The sequence below is a fragment of the Anopheles maculipalpis genome, chromosome X, assembly GCF_943734695.1.
Source record: "Anopheles maculipalpis chromosome X, idAnoMacuDA_375_x, whole genome shotgun sequence".
Taxonomy (NCBI): Eukaryota; Metazoa; Arthropoda; class Insecta; order Diptera; family Culicidae; genus Anopheles; species Anopheles maculipalpis.
This window is the reverse complement of record NC_064870.1, coordinates 20,402,898-20,420,489: the sequence shown is the minus strand read 5'-3', so window position 1 is coordinate 20,420,489 and position 17,592 is coordinate 20,402,898. Positions and strand designations below refer to the sequence as shown.

General features: G+C 37.6%; 2 protein-coding genes and 1 pseudogene across 2 annotated transcripts in view; 2 read left to right on the top strand and 1 right to left on the bottom strand.

Annotated features, from left to right (window-relative positions):
- Window positions 1-17,592, top strand: part of LOC126559692 (surfeit locus protein 4 homolog) — a 464,744-nt gene that overhangs the window by 126,713 nt on the left and 320,439 nt on the right. The window lies entirely within an intron of this gene.
- LOC126564592 (uncharacterized) lies at window positions 7,751-13,650 on the bottom strand (annotated as a pseudogene).
- Window positions 14,561-17,265, top strand: LOC126564582 (uncharacterized). The gene is made up of 3 exons (XM_050221663.1): window positions 14,561-14,981; window positions 15,630-17,203; window positions 17,251-17,265. Exons 1-3 carry the CDS (start codon window positions 14,561-14,563, stop codon window positions 17,263-17,265), a joined length of 2,010 nt encoding a protein of 669 aa, XP_050077620.1.

Genomic DNA, 17,592 nt, shown 5'->3' with positions numbered 1-17,592 from the left:
CGTATGGTCGGAAGTGTTTAATAGCAAACAATACTCCTAGTAGTTCTTTTTCGGTGCCTGAGTATCTGCACTCGGTGTCGTTCAAGGTTCGCGATGCGTATGCTACTGGATGTTCGTGTCCATCTTCAAATCTCTGGAAGAGTACAGCGCCAAGAGCAAAATCGCTCGCATCAGTTTCTATCAGGAGCTTCTTGTTGAAATCCGGATACCTTAAAATTGGATCGGAAGTTAGTAATTGCTTGCATTCATTAAAACAATTCAAATATTCTTCAGTTAGTTTTATTTCTAAATCTTTTTTCAAGCATTTTGTTAGGGGTTTAGTTAGTTTAGCAAAGTCTTTTATGAATTTTCGGTAATATCCTATTATACCTGAAAATCCTTTAAGTTGTTTTTTAGTTTTCGGAATGGGACAATTAACAATCTTATCAATTTTGTTTGGATTAGGTTTAATTCCTTTTTCGGTAACGATATGCCCAAGAAATTCACATTGTTTGTGTAAAAACTCACACTTGTTGAGCTGAATCTTCAGATTAGCCTCCACAAAACGCTTGAGCACTTTGTTTAAACTGACTGTTGTTGTAGTGAATTACCGAAAACTATTATATCATCGAGATAAACTAAACAGCATTTACCTATTAGTTCTCCGAGGATGTTATTCATGGCCCTTTGAAATTTTTTTATTTATTTATTTATAATTAATAATGACGATCCAGTGCCGTATTGTCAACACCGCTTGTGTTGAGTAAATTTTATAATCATCTTGATAAGGCGTTTCCTCCTTATTCTTTGCCTTATCCCGGGCATACTCGGTTATGGTGATGATGATGGTGATGATGATGATTATGATGATGATGATGATGATGTATTCGTGGCTGATGGTCCGGTTCTATTGCGGTGGCTATTGTAATGATGGTGGTTGGTTGCATCCGAATTCCGGCTATTGTGGTGTTGTGGCTGATCTATTGTTGATCATTTTGCTATGGTCTGGACTGTAACGAACAAATAAACATCGTTAAGACAGCACGAACATTTATTTGTCTGCGTACAGTGCTCTCCAGTGCATTCCAGCAATGACATTCCAAGCTCAATCTAGTTAACGTCCAATCAAAGGATGATCGACAAGCTCTATCCCGCAGCAGCGAAAGCGACTTCACTACTCCCGAGACTGAACCCGCCAAACACCCCGAACCCGACGCCAACGCTGTCAAACTCAATGTGCCAAAACTGGACTGGAGTGGAGAACACTGCACATTCTACAACGCCTGCCTCCCTTTTATGGCAGTGTTTTAATCACCCTCGAGTGCTGTTGTCCAGTCATCAGATCGCCCGTGGCACTACAAAAATATACTTAAAACATAGACAACACAACATTTAACAAAAAAGGAATTGGGGAATACGAATAAGGCCCTTTGAAATGTTGAAGGAGCATTTTTCAAGCCGAAAGGCATTCTGATAAATACAAAATGACCTTTATTGCTACTAAAAGCTGTTTTTGGCCTATCTCTGGGTTCAACTTCTATTTGATGAAAACCAGATTTGAGGTCTAACGTGGTGAAGTAATTACTTCTTCCTAGTCTCTCTAGAATATCTTCTATATTTGGAATGGGAAATTTATCGTCTATTGTTTTCTCGCGTAACTTTCGGTAATCGATTACAATTCGCCATTTTTTAATTCCACTTGCATTAGATTTTTTTTTAACTATCCAAATTGGAGACGTCCATGGTGAAACTGAGTGTTAGATAATACCGTCTTTAAGCATATCATTGATTTGTTTTTCGACTTCTTCTTTATGAATGTGAGGATATCGATACGTTTTAGTGTGTATTGGTATGTCATCAGCAGTGTTAATTTTATGTTTAACAGTTGTTGTGCAAGAAAGTTTTGTGTTTTCATTGTGTATTATTTGAACATTATTATGAAGTATTTTTAAGAGCTTACTTTTCTCTTCGTGATTCCAATGGTTTGATCTGATTAACTCTTCTAAATTGATCGATTTGTTCAATGTTTTGGTAGGCTTCGCGTTCAGTGTGTGTTGGTTCATTTCTAAAATTTCAGATACAGGATAAACAACTTTAGGTTTTGTCCATGTAAAAGAAACTTCATCTCCGAAATTAGTTACGAATGCTTTAATAAAACCATTTTTAGCTTTATAAAGTCCAGCAGGAATGTTTGAGTCTTTGATTTTAATTTCATTTTTCATGAAAACATTTCCGTTGGAGTGAGAAACTGGAATTTTCACTACTTGGCAACTATTTGCTTGTAATTTGATCTCAATGAATAATCTGTGAAATTACAAAATGTAGCGCTATTTGAAAAGTGAAAACAAGATAGTTACTATAATAAATTTCTATAAAAAAATAAAATAAAAACAAAAAAAGGACTAATGAACACCATGTTAATTTTGAAACTTTATATCTACAAATACAAAGTAGCTGCGTGTGGTATTTTATGTAAAACTTATAGTTTTTAAATATATTTTAAAAACTTATGCTATATTTTTATGTTTTTGAAACAAGCTGTTCTCTTCTTCTTCTTCTTCTTCTTGTTTTAAATGACTTTTTGGTCATCGATTGGCTTAATAGATTTATTGGTACCATATAGTTGGGACCCACTCGGTACGGTCCGGATTAGAATTGATCCCTGGTCCTGCCGTGTGGAGACCGACGTCGCTATCGCTTCTTCCTACGAACCACGCTAACTGTTACTAATACTTATATTTATTATTTATCAAGACAAAACAATGATATCGCTTATTACATATTCTAACAAATATTTTTAACATTTATCATGTTACGCACTATGGTTAAAAACTGATTTTATGAGATTTATGTACATATTAAATCAAGATTGCAAATCTTTGTTCCTAATTTAAGCCATAAGACTAACCGTGAGAAAAAATTATCAAAATAATGATGATAATAAAATAAAATAATCATACTATGTTTCTGTAATTAGAGATTTTTTTTCTTTAGTAACGGCCTGGCCGTATTTCTGCTAATAGCTAATATTTTTACGTAATATATGATTTTATATCGAAATTTTAAGTTAATTCTTGACATCCTTATCTAATTTTTATGTTAACCTATTTTGGTTAATGAATAGTATTTTGTTGATTTTGTTTGGTTTTAATCTGTTTCGTTTGCTTGTCTCTACATCTCCTGCCTTCGAAAACACCCTTTCACAAGGCACGGATGATGCAGGAATACACAAAGTTTCTAACATTAAGCAATGCAGTGTTGGAAACTTATTTTTGTATAGTTTCCACCATTCCAGGGGATCATCAGTCCTGTGAGTCAAAGGCTCCGATAAATAATTGTCTAACTCTTTTTGGACTTCACTTCTAGAATGTAGCACGACTTGCGATTGATCTTGCTCTGAATCCAAATCAATCCATATACTATTTTTATCATTATTTGATCTCTCAGTGTTTTCCTGTGGTTGTTGATTTTGTGATTCATTATCAATAGCGTTTATGGCATTCATTTTCTCAAGTATAAGTGTGCAGCATTGGTTAAATTCAGTGTCACTGATTCAATAGTGTGTCTTTGTGTTTAAATCTTGGATCTAAAACTGTTGCAAGCTGAACTATTTGTGAATCCACGTAACTGAACCTCTGCTGAATTCCATCAAGGAGGCATTTAATTAATGTTTTCGTTTCTTTACAACATGTAGTAATCTGTGAATGAGAATTTAATTTTTTTATCATCAAGCTTGTGATCACTTTTACCTTTGATAAGGTCACAATCTTTTCAGCAGATAATTCTTTTGTTACTAAATCGAAGAAATTTAAAACACTTGATGCTTCACTCATAATTATCCAATCATGTTCATTAAGAGTGTTTCCAAAATTCAACACAGCTAATGATGAAACGATTGGATCTTTGTTTATAGAGAAACGCTCCAACATATAAAATGTCGAATTCCACCTAGTTGGGACGTCTAAAATAAGTTTTTGTTGCACGTGATTTAAAAGCTCTTGAAATTCCCGAAGCTTTACGAATGCTTGGGCACTTTTCTAAAAATATTTTACTATCCGTTTTACTGCAGCTACTGTTAAGTGTATAGAATTGTTTATAGAATGTTGAACTATTAAATTCAGACTGTGAGCAAAACATGAAATATGTTGAATACCAGTTAAACTAACGGCTTTTTTCATGTTTGGTGCGTTATCGGTTACAACACATATTACTTTTTCAGAAATTTGAAATTGTTTCATAATTTTTTCTAGCCATTCCGCAATATTTTCAGATGTATGTTTATGGGGAAATTCTTCACAAGCCAGCATATAGGTTATTAATTTGGACTCACTATTAACAAAATGTACAGTGACTGCGAAGAAACTTTCATTTTGAGGATTAGTCCCACCGTCAGAGGTTAAACATATTCCCTTAGAATTACAAAGTTGAATTTTAACAGTCTCTAATAGTTTTTCATAACGAATATTTAATAAAGTGTTGCTAAGAGTTTTTCGTGATGGAAGCGAATAATTTTGACAGAGCTCTTTAAATAAATCTTTCACATCGTCTGCCTCTACCAGGTGAAAAGGCAGAGCATGACTACAAATAACATTTAGAAGTTTTTCGTCTATAACTTTTTTTCTAGCTGATCTTAATGATTTTGTTACAGCTACGTAATGCTCAATAGATTGTTGGGTTGATATTTGTGATGTAGTGGAAGTGTTCTCCAGGCAGATATTTGTTGTTGAAGGCTTTTTATCGATGATGTGGATGTAGTCGTTATTCTTTTTGTATCCAGTGTAGGGTGTTTGTTTCTCAGATGACGTTTGAAATTAAAAGATGATTTATTCGATATTGTTAATTTCTCTTTACATATAACGCAGCGCAGTTTTTTTATGTGCCATTGTTTCTGAAAAATCTAAAGTTTTTGTATATTTGAAAGGATGTTTAAATTAAATCAAATCAAATTTCCATTGAAAGATACCTACCATTTGTTGTTTCCTAGTAGAAAGTAGAAGTAGTCTTATATTTTGTGTACGTTCTTGAATATCTCTTAGAAATAGGGTCTTTCACTTTAAAGTCCGCTCTTTGTCTTGCTGTTGATTCAATACCACGACAATATTCTGAAAAGTCTCTGAAGTCAACGAACAAAACGCCTAAGCCAGTCCAATTTACTAAGTTGAAAAAGATTAAATCTTTTGAAAAACCAAACTTCTTATTTCATCCCTTCTACGGTAACAAATGGGAGCATCGCAATCATCTTCTTACTAAACAAAACAATAGACGAATTATCACGCGTGTATCGTAGGTCTTCGGTAATATTATCACGGAAGTTTACGATATATTTTAAATGTTCACAAGCTTTAAACTATTTATTTTCATAGTGCAAATTCTAAACAGATCCTTCACCATGAACAATTAATGGAATCTGCAACAAGAGCTCGCAAACACGTACGATCAAACAATACCAGTGAAATCTAGCATTTTTGACGTCACATAACAGGCTTTTCGCTATAGTGTGAGACCTTGGGTACAAGTTTTTTTTATCCGAAATAAAGTATTTTACAGCTCATGTTTCACTTTTTCAAAACTTCGAACAAAATTGCGACACATATTGTTGCATAAGAGGGAACCCAGCTGTGAAGTATACGATAACTTCAACCAGTTTGAGGCTCAACAAGTCGTCAAACTTGAAGACTTCCACTAAAAACAACGTTCCAGACTTGAGGCTCAACTTGCAAACAGAACAAACCAACTTCACAAGCAATAGTTGTTTACGATCACGAGCCAAAGCTCAAAAATTATTTCGAGCTAATGCGCACACTAATTGAATCAAACAATTTTTCGATCTTCTTCGGCAATATCTGATCAGCTCACGATAGAGACGTATTACAAATATACCCAACATATTTTCTAAAAGTAATATAACGTCCTAACTCTACGTTGTGTAATTTTGTTAAAAGATTGATGAGTCTGATATAAACTGTAGAACTATTTTTTATTTTTGCTATTTAAACTATTCCAAATATGAAAGCATTTATTTACACTTTTCACTATCACTTGCTTCAGGGTCTGGTGAAGTGCTGGTAGGCTGCAGGGCCGACGTCAAACTGTAAGGCTTCTGGATCAATGGACTGCTTGTATTTACGATTTCTGCGTCACGGGTTTGCTGCTGGGCTGATAAAACTTGTGTCGATGATGTTGCTCATATCACAATTCTAATTCGACTGATGATGCGCAAATCGATTGCCGAAGTATAAATAGCCAAAATTTCCATTTCCTCGCATTATGTTGCCTTCTTTCTCTTTCCATCCTGTCCCGTAGCATAGCACTGCTAGAACTTTCGCTCTTTGCTTTAAGCGCAGTTCGTGCACGGTAAAAAAGCATTACCTGCGCGTGCAGTCCGGATGCGCACAATTCTACGCTGGACACATTATGCGTTTCTATGGTGTATGTTCGGAGAAATGGTGATATGGTGTTGCTGTTGCTGCTTTGCATGCTGGCGTATTTACCGAAGCGAATATTCGTCGCTTGCATCGGGTAAACAATTATTGGGAAATTGAACTTGTCTCCTTTATGCGCTGCTTCTAGCCGGTGCGGGTATACGCATGTGCTGAACAAATACCACAAAAACAAATGTATACCTTTGTGGGACACACTAAAAAGGTTATCAAAAAAGAACCCCTATGTCATGAAAAAATGCAAAAGCACATGAGAAATCACTATACACCAACATATGAAAAAAAAAACGTAGCTTCCCTGTAAAAATAATGAATAAAATTGTTTAAGACTATTGTTATGTTAAAAAGGCTTGCCTCAAGTTTAGTAACTTATATTTTTAGATCAATTTTTAAAATCATCACTTTAGACGAGAAAATATTTTCCGTATGTGTTCGTATAGTAATGTTATGTGTAGGAATTTTGCATTACTTCTTTTTCTTCTTGGCTTAACGACCTCCTAGTCATGCCGAACATCATATGGCTTACTAGACTTATTGGTACCATGTTATTGAATAGTCAATCCTCACTACGCAGAGACGGTACAGATGGGATTTGAGCCAGGATCCTGCCGTGTGAAGGCCGGTGCCACAGTCACCTCGACCATCAGACCGCCGCATTACTAGGAATTATAATCAATGTGCTTATAAAATTATAAGCACAGAAAAACGGATAAAAAACATTTTATAATTTATTGAAATTTACTAGAACATTATTTACAGCTATCTCTTCTAGTTTTTATTTTCGTATAGCTCTGTTAAGGACTGTATAACAAAATTATTACTTCAAACTTATACTTTCGGCATGAGTTCACCTTCGCTGGTTGCACTGCTGAATGAATTCAGGAATGTTTAAAAGAATCTGGGAGAAAAGTTAGCTTTTTGACTGAAGTGATAAATAACTACTGGAGTGATAAATGTCAAATGTGATATATTTTTTGTTCTCTCATAAACTGCATTTCTCAAGCCTTCTACTGTTGAGTAAAGTTCTACTTTGCGGCGCACTGCAGTCTTAGCACAGCGTGAGTTAAAAACTTTTGAGGATCGGACACTGACGAAGTAACAAGTCTAGTTCTCTCTGTGGTCAAAATCGGAGTGAGTTTTATTCATTATTCAGTTACATTCGTTTGATGGGAATTGGACGGGGAAAGGAAAGGTATTCGGTTATTGCTGATTTTGCAGTCGGTGTCTACGTTATTGACCCACACTGCTTGCTGAACGACGTTGCTGTTGTTGGGGCGTTTCTGACGTCGGTTAACAACACTGAAAAATGCTGATTGTTAACTTCTCTCCCCTTAAATTTGAGGCTCCGCACGAAAAACTTCCATGATTGTTCGTGGTTTAAAATTTGCGGTGTTCGACTGCTGTTCTCGGGTTTCAATTGACACAGTTCTGGGTCTTGGCTGTTCGTAGATGTTTATGATCGTTCTTTTTCTTTTCCTGATAATGAAGAATACCAAAACAGCGATTGTCAACATTATTGATGTGCTTACTATACCGGTTATAGACCATCCAGTCCAAGTAAAGCTATTGGATTCCAGTCAAATTTGATGCATCTCGTTTCTGAGTTCAGTGTGCATTGTGTGAAGATGTTCAAGGGTGAGATTCAGGACGTTGTTCTGTGACGTGACGTTTATACCGTAGATAGGAAGATTAATCGGTGATCCATACAGTCTGTCTTGTTGCTAGAGATCTCTTCTCCATTCAGGAAGATGTCACATAATTCGTATGACAAAAGAAAGGAGCATGTGAAGTTTCTCTTCGTAAGACCACATGTAGTTTTGATTGTAAATTCTATTGCTGAATTAATCAAAATATGAGTCATATCAAGGTGAATCATTTCCATTTTTGCAGGGTTTGTTATGAAGTCACACGTTGCTTGTTGTCCTCGAAGAAGAGCTGGGACGCATTTACCGTTGTCTTCTTGTAGTTCTTTTGAATCATAGAAAATTTTGATTTTTAATGTCGCTAACTAGCAAATCTATTTCATTCCTATTTAAAATACGAGGGTTTGTTATACCCAGTTTTGCCAAAGCAATGCTTTCAGTTACTAAACCTAATTTTTCAGATAAGTATTTCAAATTAAAGAGAATGTTAAGAGAGAAAAATTCCATCGTAGAATCACGTGAAAGCCTAAGTACGTCTTTGATTTGTTTCAATGTATCTGTTACCTGAAGTGTAAGATCTTCATTTATTTTTACTTGAGCATTGTTGTTAATTATTAATTCGTTTAGCGTAGAATTGATCAATCGTAAATCATTGGCATCTGGACTTCCAGCTATGAATTTCCAAACTGTTCCGATTGAGTCCCATCTTTTAGTTCTATGAATAGGTAATGTATTTTTTACCATTTCATATGCATTCGTAAATTCCTGTTCAATTAAAGTTTAAAATTCATTTTTTTCAAGAGATCTGAATTCAATTTGTAGGAACTTGATTTCGCGTTGTATGCTGGATACGTTGAAATGATAGATATAATAGTTTTTGTCATGTGCTACTCTTGCTTCTCCCCTGTAAAATGCCAATATTGGTATTTAATCCAAGTTAGAAATCGTAATGTTCTGGCTACAGCTGTAACGTAGGCACCTGTGAGAATATAGTTGATGTTAAAATGTTAATATAGTATAAATGTTAAAAGCTATGAAGGTTTAATCTTTAAATCACTCATATGGATCTTCTTTCCTTTCTTTGTTAGAACAGTTGATCTATTAACCTTCTCTATTTCAATCTTTCTAAATGGTTTTGCTTGTTTGAGCCTTCGTTTTGTTTTCATGTATGCTGCAGATTCCTTAGTTATGTTTTTAGCCTTTGCTTTTCTGTTGAAATATTGAATATCCTTATCTTGCTTTATCTTCAGTTTGGCTTGAACTTTACTTAAGATTTCAGGTGTGTTATCGGTGGGAGTTAAATTCAAATGGAGTGAAGGTAGTACAAGAATGAATTGTATTATTGTATTTATGAACTGATATCGTAACTAAATCTAAAACCGATTTGTAAGGGTGTTCAGATTTTGTGATACGATATATTTCAAGAAGGGTAGATTGGAATCTTTCAACTGTACCATTCATTTCACTTCTTCCAGTAGCTGTTAAACATGGTTTAATATTATATGTACTTAAAAAAATTGTGTAATTTCCCTTCAATTAAAAGATTTTTCTCCGTCTATGACAATATTGTCGGGTGGTTTATGTTTGAGAACTACTTCCTTCAATGCTGGTAAAACGTCAACAATAGCTCTTGAGTCAATATTTACTACTTGTGCATATTTAGAAAATTTATCTATGCAGGTTAAAAAGTAATATTTTTCCAAGAAAAGAATGTCGATGTGTAAAATTTCAAATGGTGCACTTGGCAAACGGGTGTTTTGCATAGGTGGCGATATTGGTTTTCTATCATATTTGCATTCATTGCAAATGAGACAAGTCTGTATGAAATTTTTTTTTTGAGCAGACATTTTGGGAAAATAATATCGTTTCAGAATTTGTGCCTTGTTTTCTTCGCATCCCCTATGTGCTCTGTTATGTTCCTTACTAATTTTGTTCATTTGATCTAAAGGAGATTCAATGTCCTCTAAAATTGTTCGAGTGAAACGTATTTTTAAAATATTTTGTCGTCCATAGTGATTTTTATAGGTTTCTTGTATTTTACTAATTAGTGACTCATTAGTATACAATCCATTCAATTTAGACGGATCGAAATGAGTTTTTAAAATATAAAATAGGTTCTCGTCTCTAACGTCGTCTATAGAAATTATAATCCTTTTGAAGTTTGGAAAGGGGTATTCTATGTCTATACCTGGTATACCTTCTTTTATTATGACCTGATGACGAAATGCATTTAGTGGTCCTTCTGTAGAGGGTATGAATAGTGGCTCACTATCATCAGCCAAATGTTGCGTTGCTGTTATTGGACAACACAATCTGCTAAGGGGATCTGCCACAAGGTTTGTTTTTCCTGGTTTATATTCTATTTCGTAGTCATGCTCCTCAAGATAGGACTTCCATCTCTTAAGCTTTGCATTTGTATTTTTTTCGGAAAGGGTAAATGTAAGCGGTTGATGATCAGTCAAGATCTTAAACTTGTTACCATAAAGATAATTCCGAAAAGTTTTCAATGCCCATATAATGGCTAACATTTCTTTCTCTGACGCAGAATAAGCTTCTTCAGTTTTGCTTAAAGAACGAGAAGCAAAATGTATTGGTTTATCCTGCCCTATTTCGCCCTGGGACAATACCGCACCTATGGCATAATTGGAGGCGTCGGTAGTCAACACAAAGGGTTTGTTGTAGTCGGGATAAATTAAAATGTCAGAAGAAGATAAAATGTTCTTCATTTTTTCGAAACATTTTACTTGTTCTGATGATAATGATAATTTCTTCGTAGATGCTATATTTTTATCTCCTCGTAAAATATTGGTTAGAGGTTTTTCTATTCTTGCGAAGTCTGTAATAAACCTCCTATAATAGCTCATCAGCCCTAAAAACGATCTTAATTTCTTTATTGTGTTCGGTTGAGGAAAATTTTTAATGGCTTCTATTTTGTTCATGTTCGGTTTTAATCCTTCATTAGAGATTATATGTCCTAAAAATTCGATTTCCTTATGAAGAAATTCGGATTTGTCTAATTGAACCTTCAAGTTAGAGGCATTCAATGTACACAAAACTATATCTAAGTTACTCAAATGCTCTTCAAGTGTTTTACCGAACAATATTACATCGTCCATGTATATGTAACATATTCGACCTATGTGTTCACGTAGTATATCGAATAAAATATACAAAAATAAAATATACGTAGAAAAATTGCAGGTGCATTTTCAAATCAAACGGCATTCTTGTAAATTCGTATTTACCGTTATTCACTGAAAAGGCAGTTTTTTCAATGTCTTGTGAGCTCATCTGAATTTGATGAAATCCGGAAGCAAGATCGAGATTCGAAAAATATTGTTGACCACGCAGTTGATGTAACACATATGAAATTTCTGGCATCGGATACCTATCGCTTATGGTTTAGTTTCCGATAGTCTATTACCATTCTAAACCTTTTCTTTCCTGAAGCATCAGGTTTCTTTGGAACTATCCATGCAGGAGAAGTCCAAGCTGATCTTGATGGTCTAATTATACCATCCTTTCTAGAATTTTTTGATTTGTTGGTTTACTTCTTCTACATAAGTCGCAGTATAAGGGTATACTCGTTGATGCACTGGAATTTCATCAATGGTGTTTATGGAGTATTTTACATTTGTTGCACAAGTTAGTCTTGAATTAGGTTCGTAAAAAACTGAGTTGTTTTTACGGAGAACTTTGAGCAATTTTTCTTTTGTATCGTTATCTAAATGATCGATACGAAAATCTGTCAAATGGTCACTTCCTTGTCCGTTTTCATACTTTTTCACAGGTATTGTAAAGGACGTGCCATTATCAGCGGTAGCTTCTATTAAATCTGTTTTGAAGCATATATTAGTGTGAAGGTTTTTTAAACTATTGGTACCTATGATTCCAGCAAAAAAGGGATGAAAATCGTGCATTTTGGGGCAAAAAATTGGATATCTATGGCAGTTGAAACATTAATTTTCCGCTAACGGAATTAATATTTTTTGCAGTTATTGTATAAGGACGATTGCCTCTATATCTTGTAGCTAATTTCGTTGAGATAATGTTAATATTAGCTCCTGTGTCAATCAAAAATGGAAACTCTCCCTGGGTTGCTGGCAAATTAATGAATGGGAGAAACGAACTCACCAATTTGCGTTCCACTGTAAAAAATTACTTCCGTAATAAATGTTTTGGTTTTGGTTATTGGTGATTTCTAAATTTTTACCAACCCCTTGATCTTGTGAAATTTCCTTATTGGATTTTAAATATTTTTCATTTGGTATAAAATATGTTTCCTGTAATGATTGAGAACCATTGATATACTCCAGAGGGTCATTAAAAACAGTAGTATTTCCTACAGGTGGTCCATCCATGACATGTGCATTTCCATGTGAGGAAGATGCTCGTGGGCGTTTTGCATTAAAGTTTTGACGGTGATGTGTCTGTATTGAAGGGTCAACCTCCATGGGAACTGGCCTATTTTTAGCTTGTTGTATATTGTTATTATTCTGAGGACGGCGATGTTGAAACATGTTACCCTGTGGATTCATATATCTGGGGGAAAATTGGTGATTGGTATAAGGAACCACGTTTCTTTGTTGATACATCGGTTGAGGTTTATGTATTTTGGGGATAAAAAATATTTCTATTCAATGGTTGCCGAATTATGTTACGGTGATTTTGCGGAATTTGTAAATCTCTTGGTTTAGGAATGCAATTATTAGGTTTATCATGGAATGGAGCAGATCTCATGTCCATATTGTAAAATTCTAAACAGAAATTATAAGCGGAACTCAGACTATTCGGGTTGTAATTTTTTAACAAGAAGCTTAACGGTTTTTCTAAGCCTCGGATAAAGCTGTCCAAAGCTTTTTCTCTAAAATAATTTATATGTGCTTCATGATTGGAAACGTATTTTGGATCTGACTGAATTTGCATTACTATTGCCGTTTGTAAATCATTTACTCGGCTGAAATAACAGCTGAGTGATTCAGACGGTAGCTTTTTAATTAATGACAATTCGTAGTCCAGAGTTTTAAGATCTCTTTTGTCCTTATAATAAAGGAGAAGAGTTCTTTTAATTACGTTCCAGACTGATGTAACACAATTCGAATCTAAAACGTTAGCTGCTTCACCCTGAATTTTTCTTCGGATTTGTTCCGTCCGCAACGGATATTTCAAATCCACAAAAGAACATGTCATCCCCACCGGAACGGAATCATTCCGCTCCCGTTGCCACATAGCGAAGTGGTGTTAGTAGAAGAGTAGAGAGAAAAGATGGAGTGTGATTTCCGAAGCGTCGCAGTGAACACGTGTGTACCGACAGAGCAAAAGAAAGAAAATATAGTCCACAAAAGTAAACCAACTTTATATTTTGTCTAAATGATTTTGGTTCGAACATAAATTTGGTCCGTTCGAACCGGATTGAAGTAGTGAAGACCGCCAACCTCCGGCTCTATGAAGTGTTCTACTGTGACCTGCCATCCTCTGGCTCTATGAAGTGTTCTACTGAAGACCGCCATCCTCCGGCTCTATGAAGTGTTCTACTGTGACTCGCCATCCTCCGGCTTTATAAAGTGTATAAACTGTGTATCCACCATCTACCGGCACCGTGAAGTGTGAATTGTGAAATTATACTTGAAATAGTGAATCCGCTATCCTCCGGCCCTGTGAATAAAGACGCTTCAATCCGATTGCGTCATATTATTGAATCGTGAAAGTGTTGAACCAGAGAATCCGCCATCTTCCGGCTTGTGAATTGTGACGCTGCTTCCCGATTGCGTCATCCCGTCGATTCCTGAATCCTTGTGTTAGCTCGTGATTTTCCAAGATCCTGTGAAAAAGATTATTTGCACGATGCCACCCAAGTTGCAAATCCTCCGCGCACCGCGTACACCCCGTGCGACGCGTGTAGCCCGCCTCCAACGCGCCGCTCCTAGCATGTCCAGCACACCTCTTTCCTCCCGCGTCATACAAGTGGAACCTTCCGTGATTGTCCCTCCAAGTGAAGAATCCAGCGTAGAAAATAATGTTACTGTGAAAGTATCACCGGTGGTAGAATGCAGCGCATACATGTGTGACTTGGCGTTCCAGGAATTGTCACGCATAAACCATGTGCTTTCGCAGAGCAAAGCCGAAAAGACCACGGTATCGTCAGTGAAGTGCAAAGTGTTCCGCAGAAAAATAGATGCATCGTATGATGAATTCGACAAGCACTATGGTGAGTTGGTAAAACGTGTTAGTGTGAGTGAGCGTGCCAAGCATGAACTAAGATTCCGTGAATTCCGATCCATCCACGAAAAGGTCTTGTTGGAATTAGAATGTATTGAGGAAATCCTACTAGAAAAGAAACCAACGCTTGCAGGGTTTTCCAGCAACGCCGTTCCGCCCATTGTAGTCCATGCACCGCTCCCTAGACCGATTCCTTCGTTCAGTGGAAAATATGAAGAATGAGAACGTTTCAAGACCATCTTCAAGGACGTTGTCGATAAATCAAACGATAGTTCACGCATGAAGCTGTATCACCTGGAGAAAGCATTGTGCGGTGAAGCGGCAAAAGTGATCGACGAAAGATCAATCAACGAAGGAAATTACGAATGTGCATGGCAGCTTCTAACCGATCGATACGAAAACAAAAGACGTTTAGTTGATATTCACATCCATGGTCTGTTAAACCTAAAGAAACAGCAGCACGAAAACTACGAAGAACTACGCTCACTAGTGGAAGAGATAGACAGCCATATCGAGAACTTGAAATACCTTGGAGAAGAGTTTACCGGACTTTCCCGTGCAGTGATTGTGTATCTCATCGCTCAAGCTCTTCATCCTGAAACGAAGAAACTTTGGGAAGGTAGTGTCGCCAAGAATGAACAACCCGGCTATGAAAAGACCATGTCCTTTTTGAAAGATCGTGTGTCCGTGTTAGAAAGATGTAAGAACCCTGTTGCAAGCACAAATGTCAGAGAAAATCTGATTAAGAACCCAACAACAAAGAACCATGTTTTTGCTGCAACCGTTTCTGGTCAATGTGAGATTTGCCATGGAAACTATAAGAACGTTCAATGCTCGATTTTAACCAACCTGAATCCTACCCAACGAAATGAACGAGTCCGAGCCACTGGTTTGTGCTTCAACTGCTTGCGAAAAGGCCATCGTATTCGTGATTGTCCGTCCGACAAATCCTGTCGCAAATGCCATCGTAAACACCATACGTTACTCCATAGCGAAACTCAATTCCCGTATGAGAACACAACCCATCCTACGACATCCAGTGTAAACGTGCAACCGAATATGGCATCACAGTCCCGCCCAAATAGAACCATGAATAACCCTACCATCGCAGAGCAACCTGTGCCCTTTACATGCTCATCGAACGTCGCCCAAACTTCCAAGACTGTGTTGTTGCTCACTGCTGTCGTGAATGTGTATGGTAAGTGGAATATGCCGCATCTCTGCCGCGTTCTGTTGGATACTGGCTCACAAGTCAATTTTGTGACCGAAGAGCTAGCTCATCGTCTTCAACTTCCTGTGAAACCAGCTAACGTTCCGATTACGGGTATTAACGCGCTACGCACACTAGCCCGTGATAAAGTGGAGTTGAAAATAAGATCACGTGTCTCCTGCTACGAAGTGAATCTCGAGTGTTTGATAACCCCTAAAGTGACCGGTACCATTCCAACATCCAACGTGAACATCGACCTTTCGCTGTTACCCATCGGAACCATGCTAGCAGACCGAATGTTCTTCAAGCCGCAAAAGGTAGATATGTTGATCGGAGCCGAGTTGTTCTTTGATATCCTGAGGCCGAACCAACTTGAACTTGCAGCCAATATGCCGATGCTACGAGAGACACATTTCGGATGGATTGTGTCAGGAACCGTTGAAGATCCACAGGAACACGTTTCCTCTCAGCGATCCTGTCATGCATCGGTAGAAGATGTCGAAGAAATGATGCAAAGGTTCTGGCAAGTTGAGGAAGTTCCAAGCGCCTCTAAGCTTTCCAAGGAGGAGCTAGATTGTGAAGCACATTTCATATCTACCTACCAACGAGACGAAACCGGCAGATTTATAGTCAGACTACCCTTCAACGAAAGCTTGGATCAACTAGCCGACAGTCGAGCACTCTCCTTAAAACGGTTTCTGATGCAGGAGAAGAGACTGATCAGCAACACTGAGCTACAAGAGCAGTATAAAACGTTCCTTGAAGAATATGAAGCTTTAGAACACTGCCGAGAAGGGCGTGAGGAAAATGATCCTCCAAACCGCCAAGTCTACTATATGCTGCACCACGCAGTTCTCCGTCCATCGAGTTCCAGTACCAAATGCCGCGTCGTGTTTGACGCCAGTGCTAAGCCGTCACCATCCCAACTGTCGTTGAACGATGTACTTCATGTTGGTCCTGTTGTACAGAACGACCTGGTCTCTATCGTACTGCGCTTCAGGAAATTCAGGATTGCCTTTTCTGCCGACATTAGTAAGATGTATCGCCAAATACGCCATGCCGAAGATGACCAACGATTCCTGCGAATTTTTTGGCGAAGTGACCCGGCGCATCCCATGCGAGTTCTTGAACTGTGCACTGTTACCTATGGCACAGCTTCCGCGCCATACCTGGCTACAAGATGTTTGGTACAACTTGTAGAAGAAGATGGTGGTGCCTTTCCTTCAGCGTCCCGAATAGTGAAAGAAGAAACGTACATGGACGATGTACTTTCCGGGGCATCATCAGTGGAAGCTGCAATCGAAGCGCAGCAAGAACTGAAACAACTCCTTCTGCGAGGTGGCTTTCCGATCCACAAGTGGTGTTCCAACTCAACCGAGTTTCTCGAACAAATTCCCGAAGCAGACCGTGAAAAGAAGATCCAGAATGCTGAAAGAGCCATCAATGAGACCATCACGGTGCTAGGTGTGTCTTGGGATCCGAATGCAGACACACTATCCGTAATGCATCCTACCAGCCCGCCAACGCCAACTGATCCTGTGAAGCATCATGTCACCAAGAGAATGCTGTATGCTGCCATAGCCAAGATGTTTGACCCTCTTGGATTAGTATCACCCGCTCTGGTACTAGCCAAGCTTCTGACGCAACGATTGTGGAAACTCAAAATCAGCTGGGACGAGCCGGTCGACGAAGCAACACATCGAGAGTGGCAAGTATTACGAACATCGTTTAATCATTTGAGATACTTTTCTATCCCTAGATGCGTCACGTTTGATGGAGCCTTTGAGTACGAGCTGCATGGATTTTCTGATGCCTCGTATACTGCTTATGGCGCCTGCATCTATGTGAGAAGTATATTCCCAGACAACTCCGCCAAGCTTCAACTACTCACCAGCAAATCGAAGCTTGCGCCGTTATACGACCTTTCCATCCCGAGAAAGGAGTTGTGTGCAGCCCTCTTACTTACTCGGCTCGTGCAGAAGGTGTTACCTGCAATTGATCTACCGTTCCGAAAAAATGTGTTATGGTGTGATAGCACAATTGTATTAGCCTGGATTAAGAAACCACTCCATCAGCTGCAAGTATTTGTAAGAAACCGTAT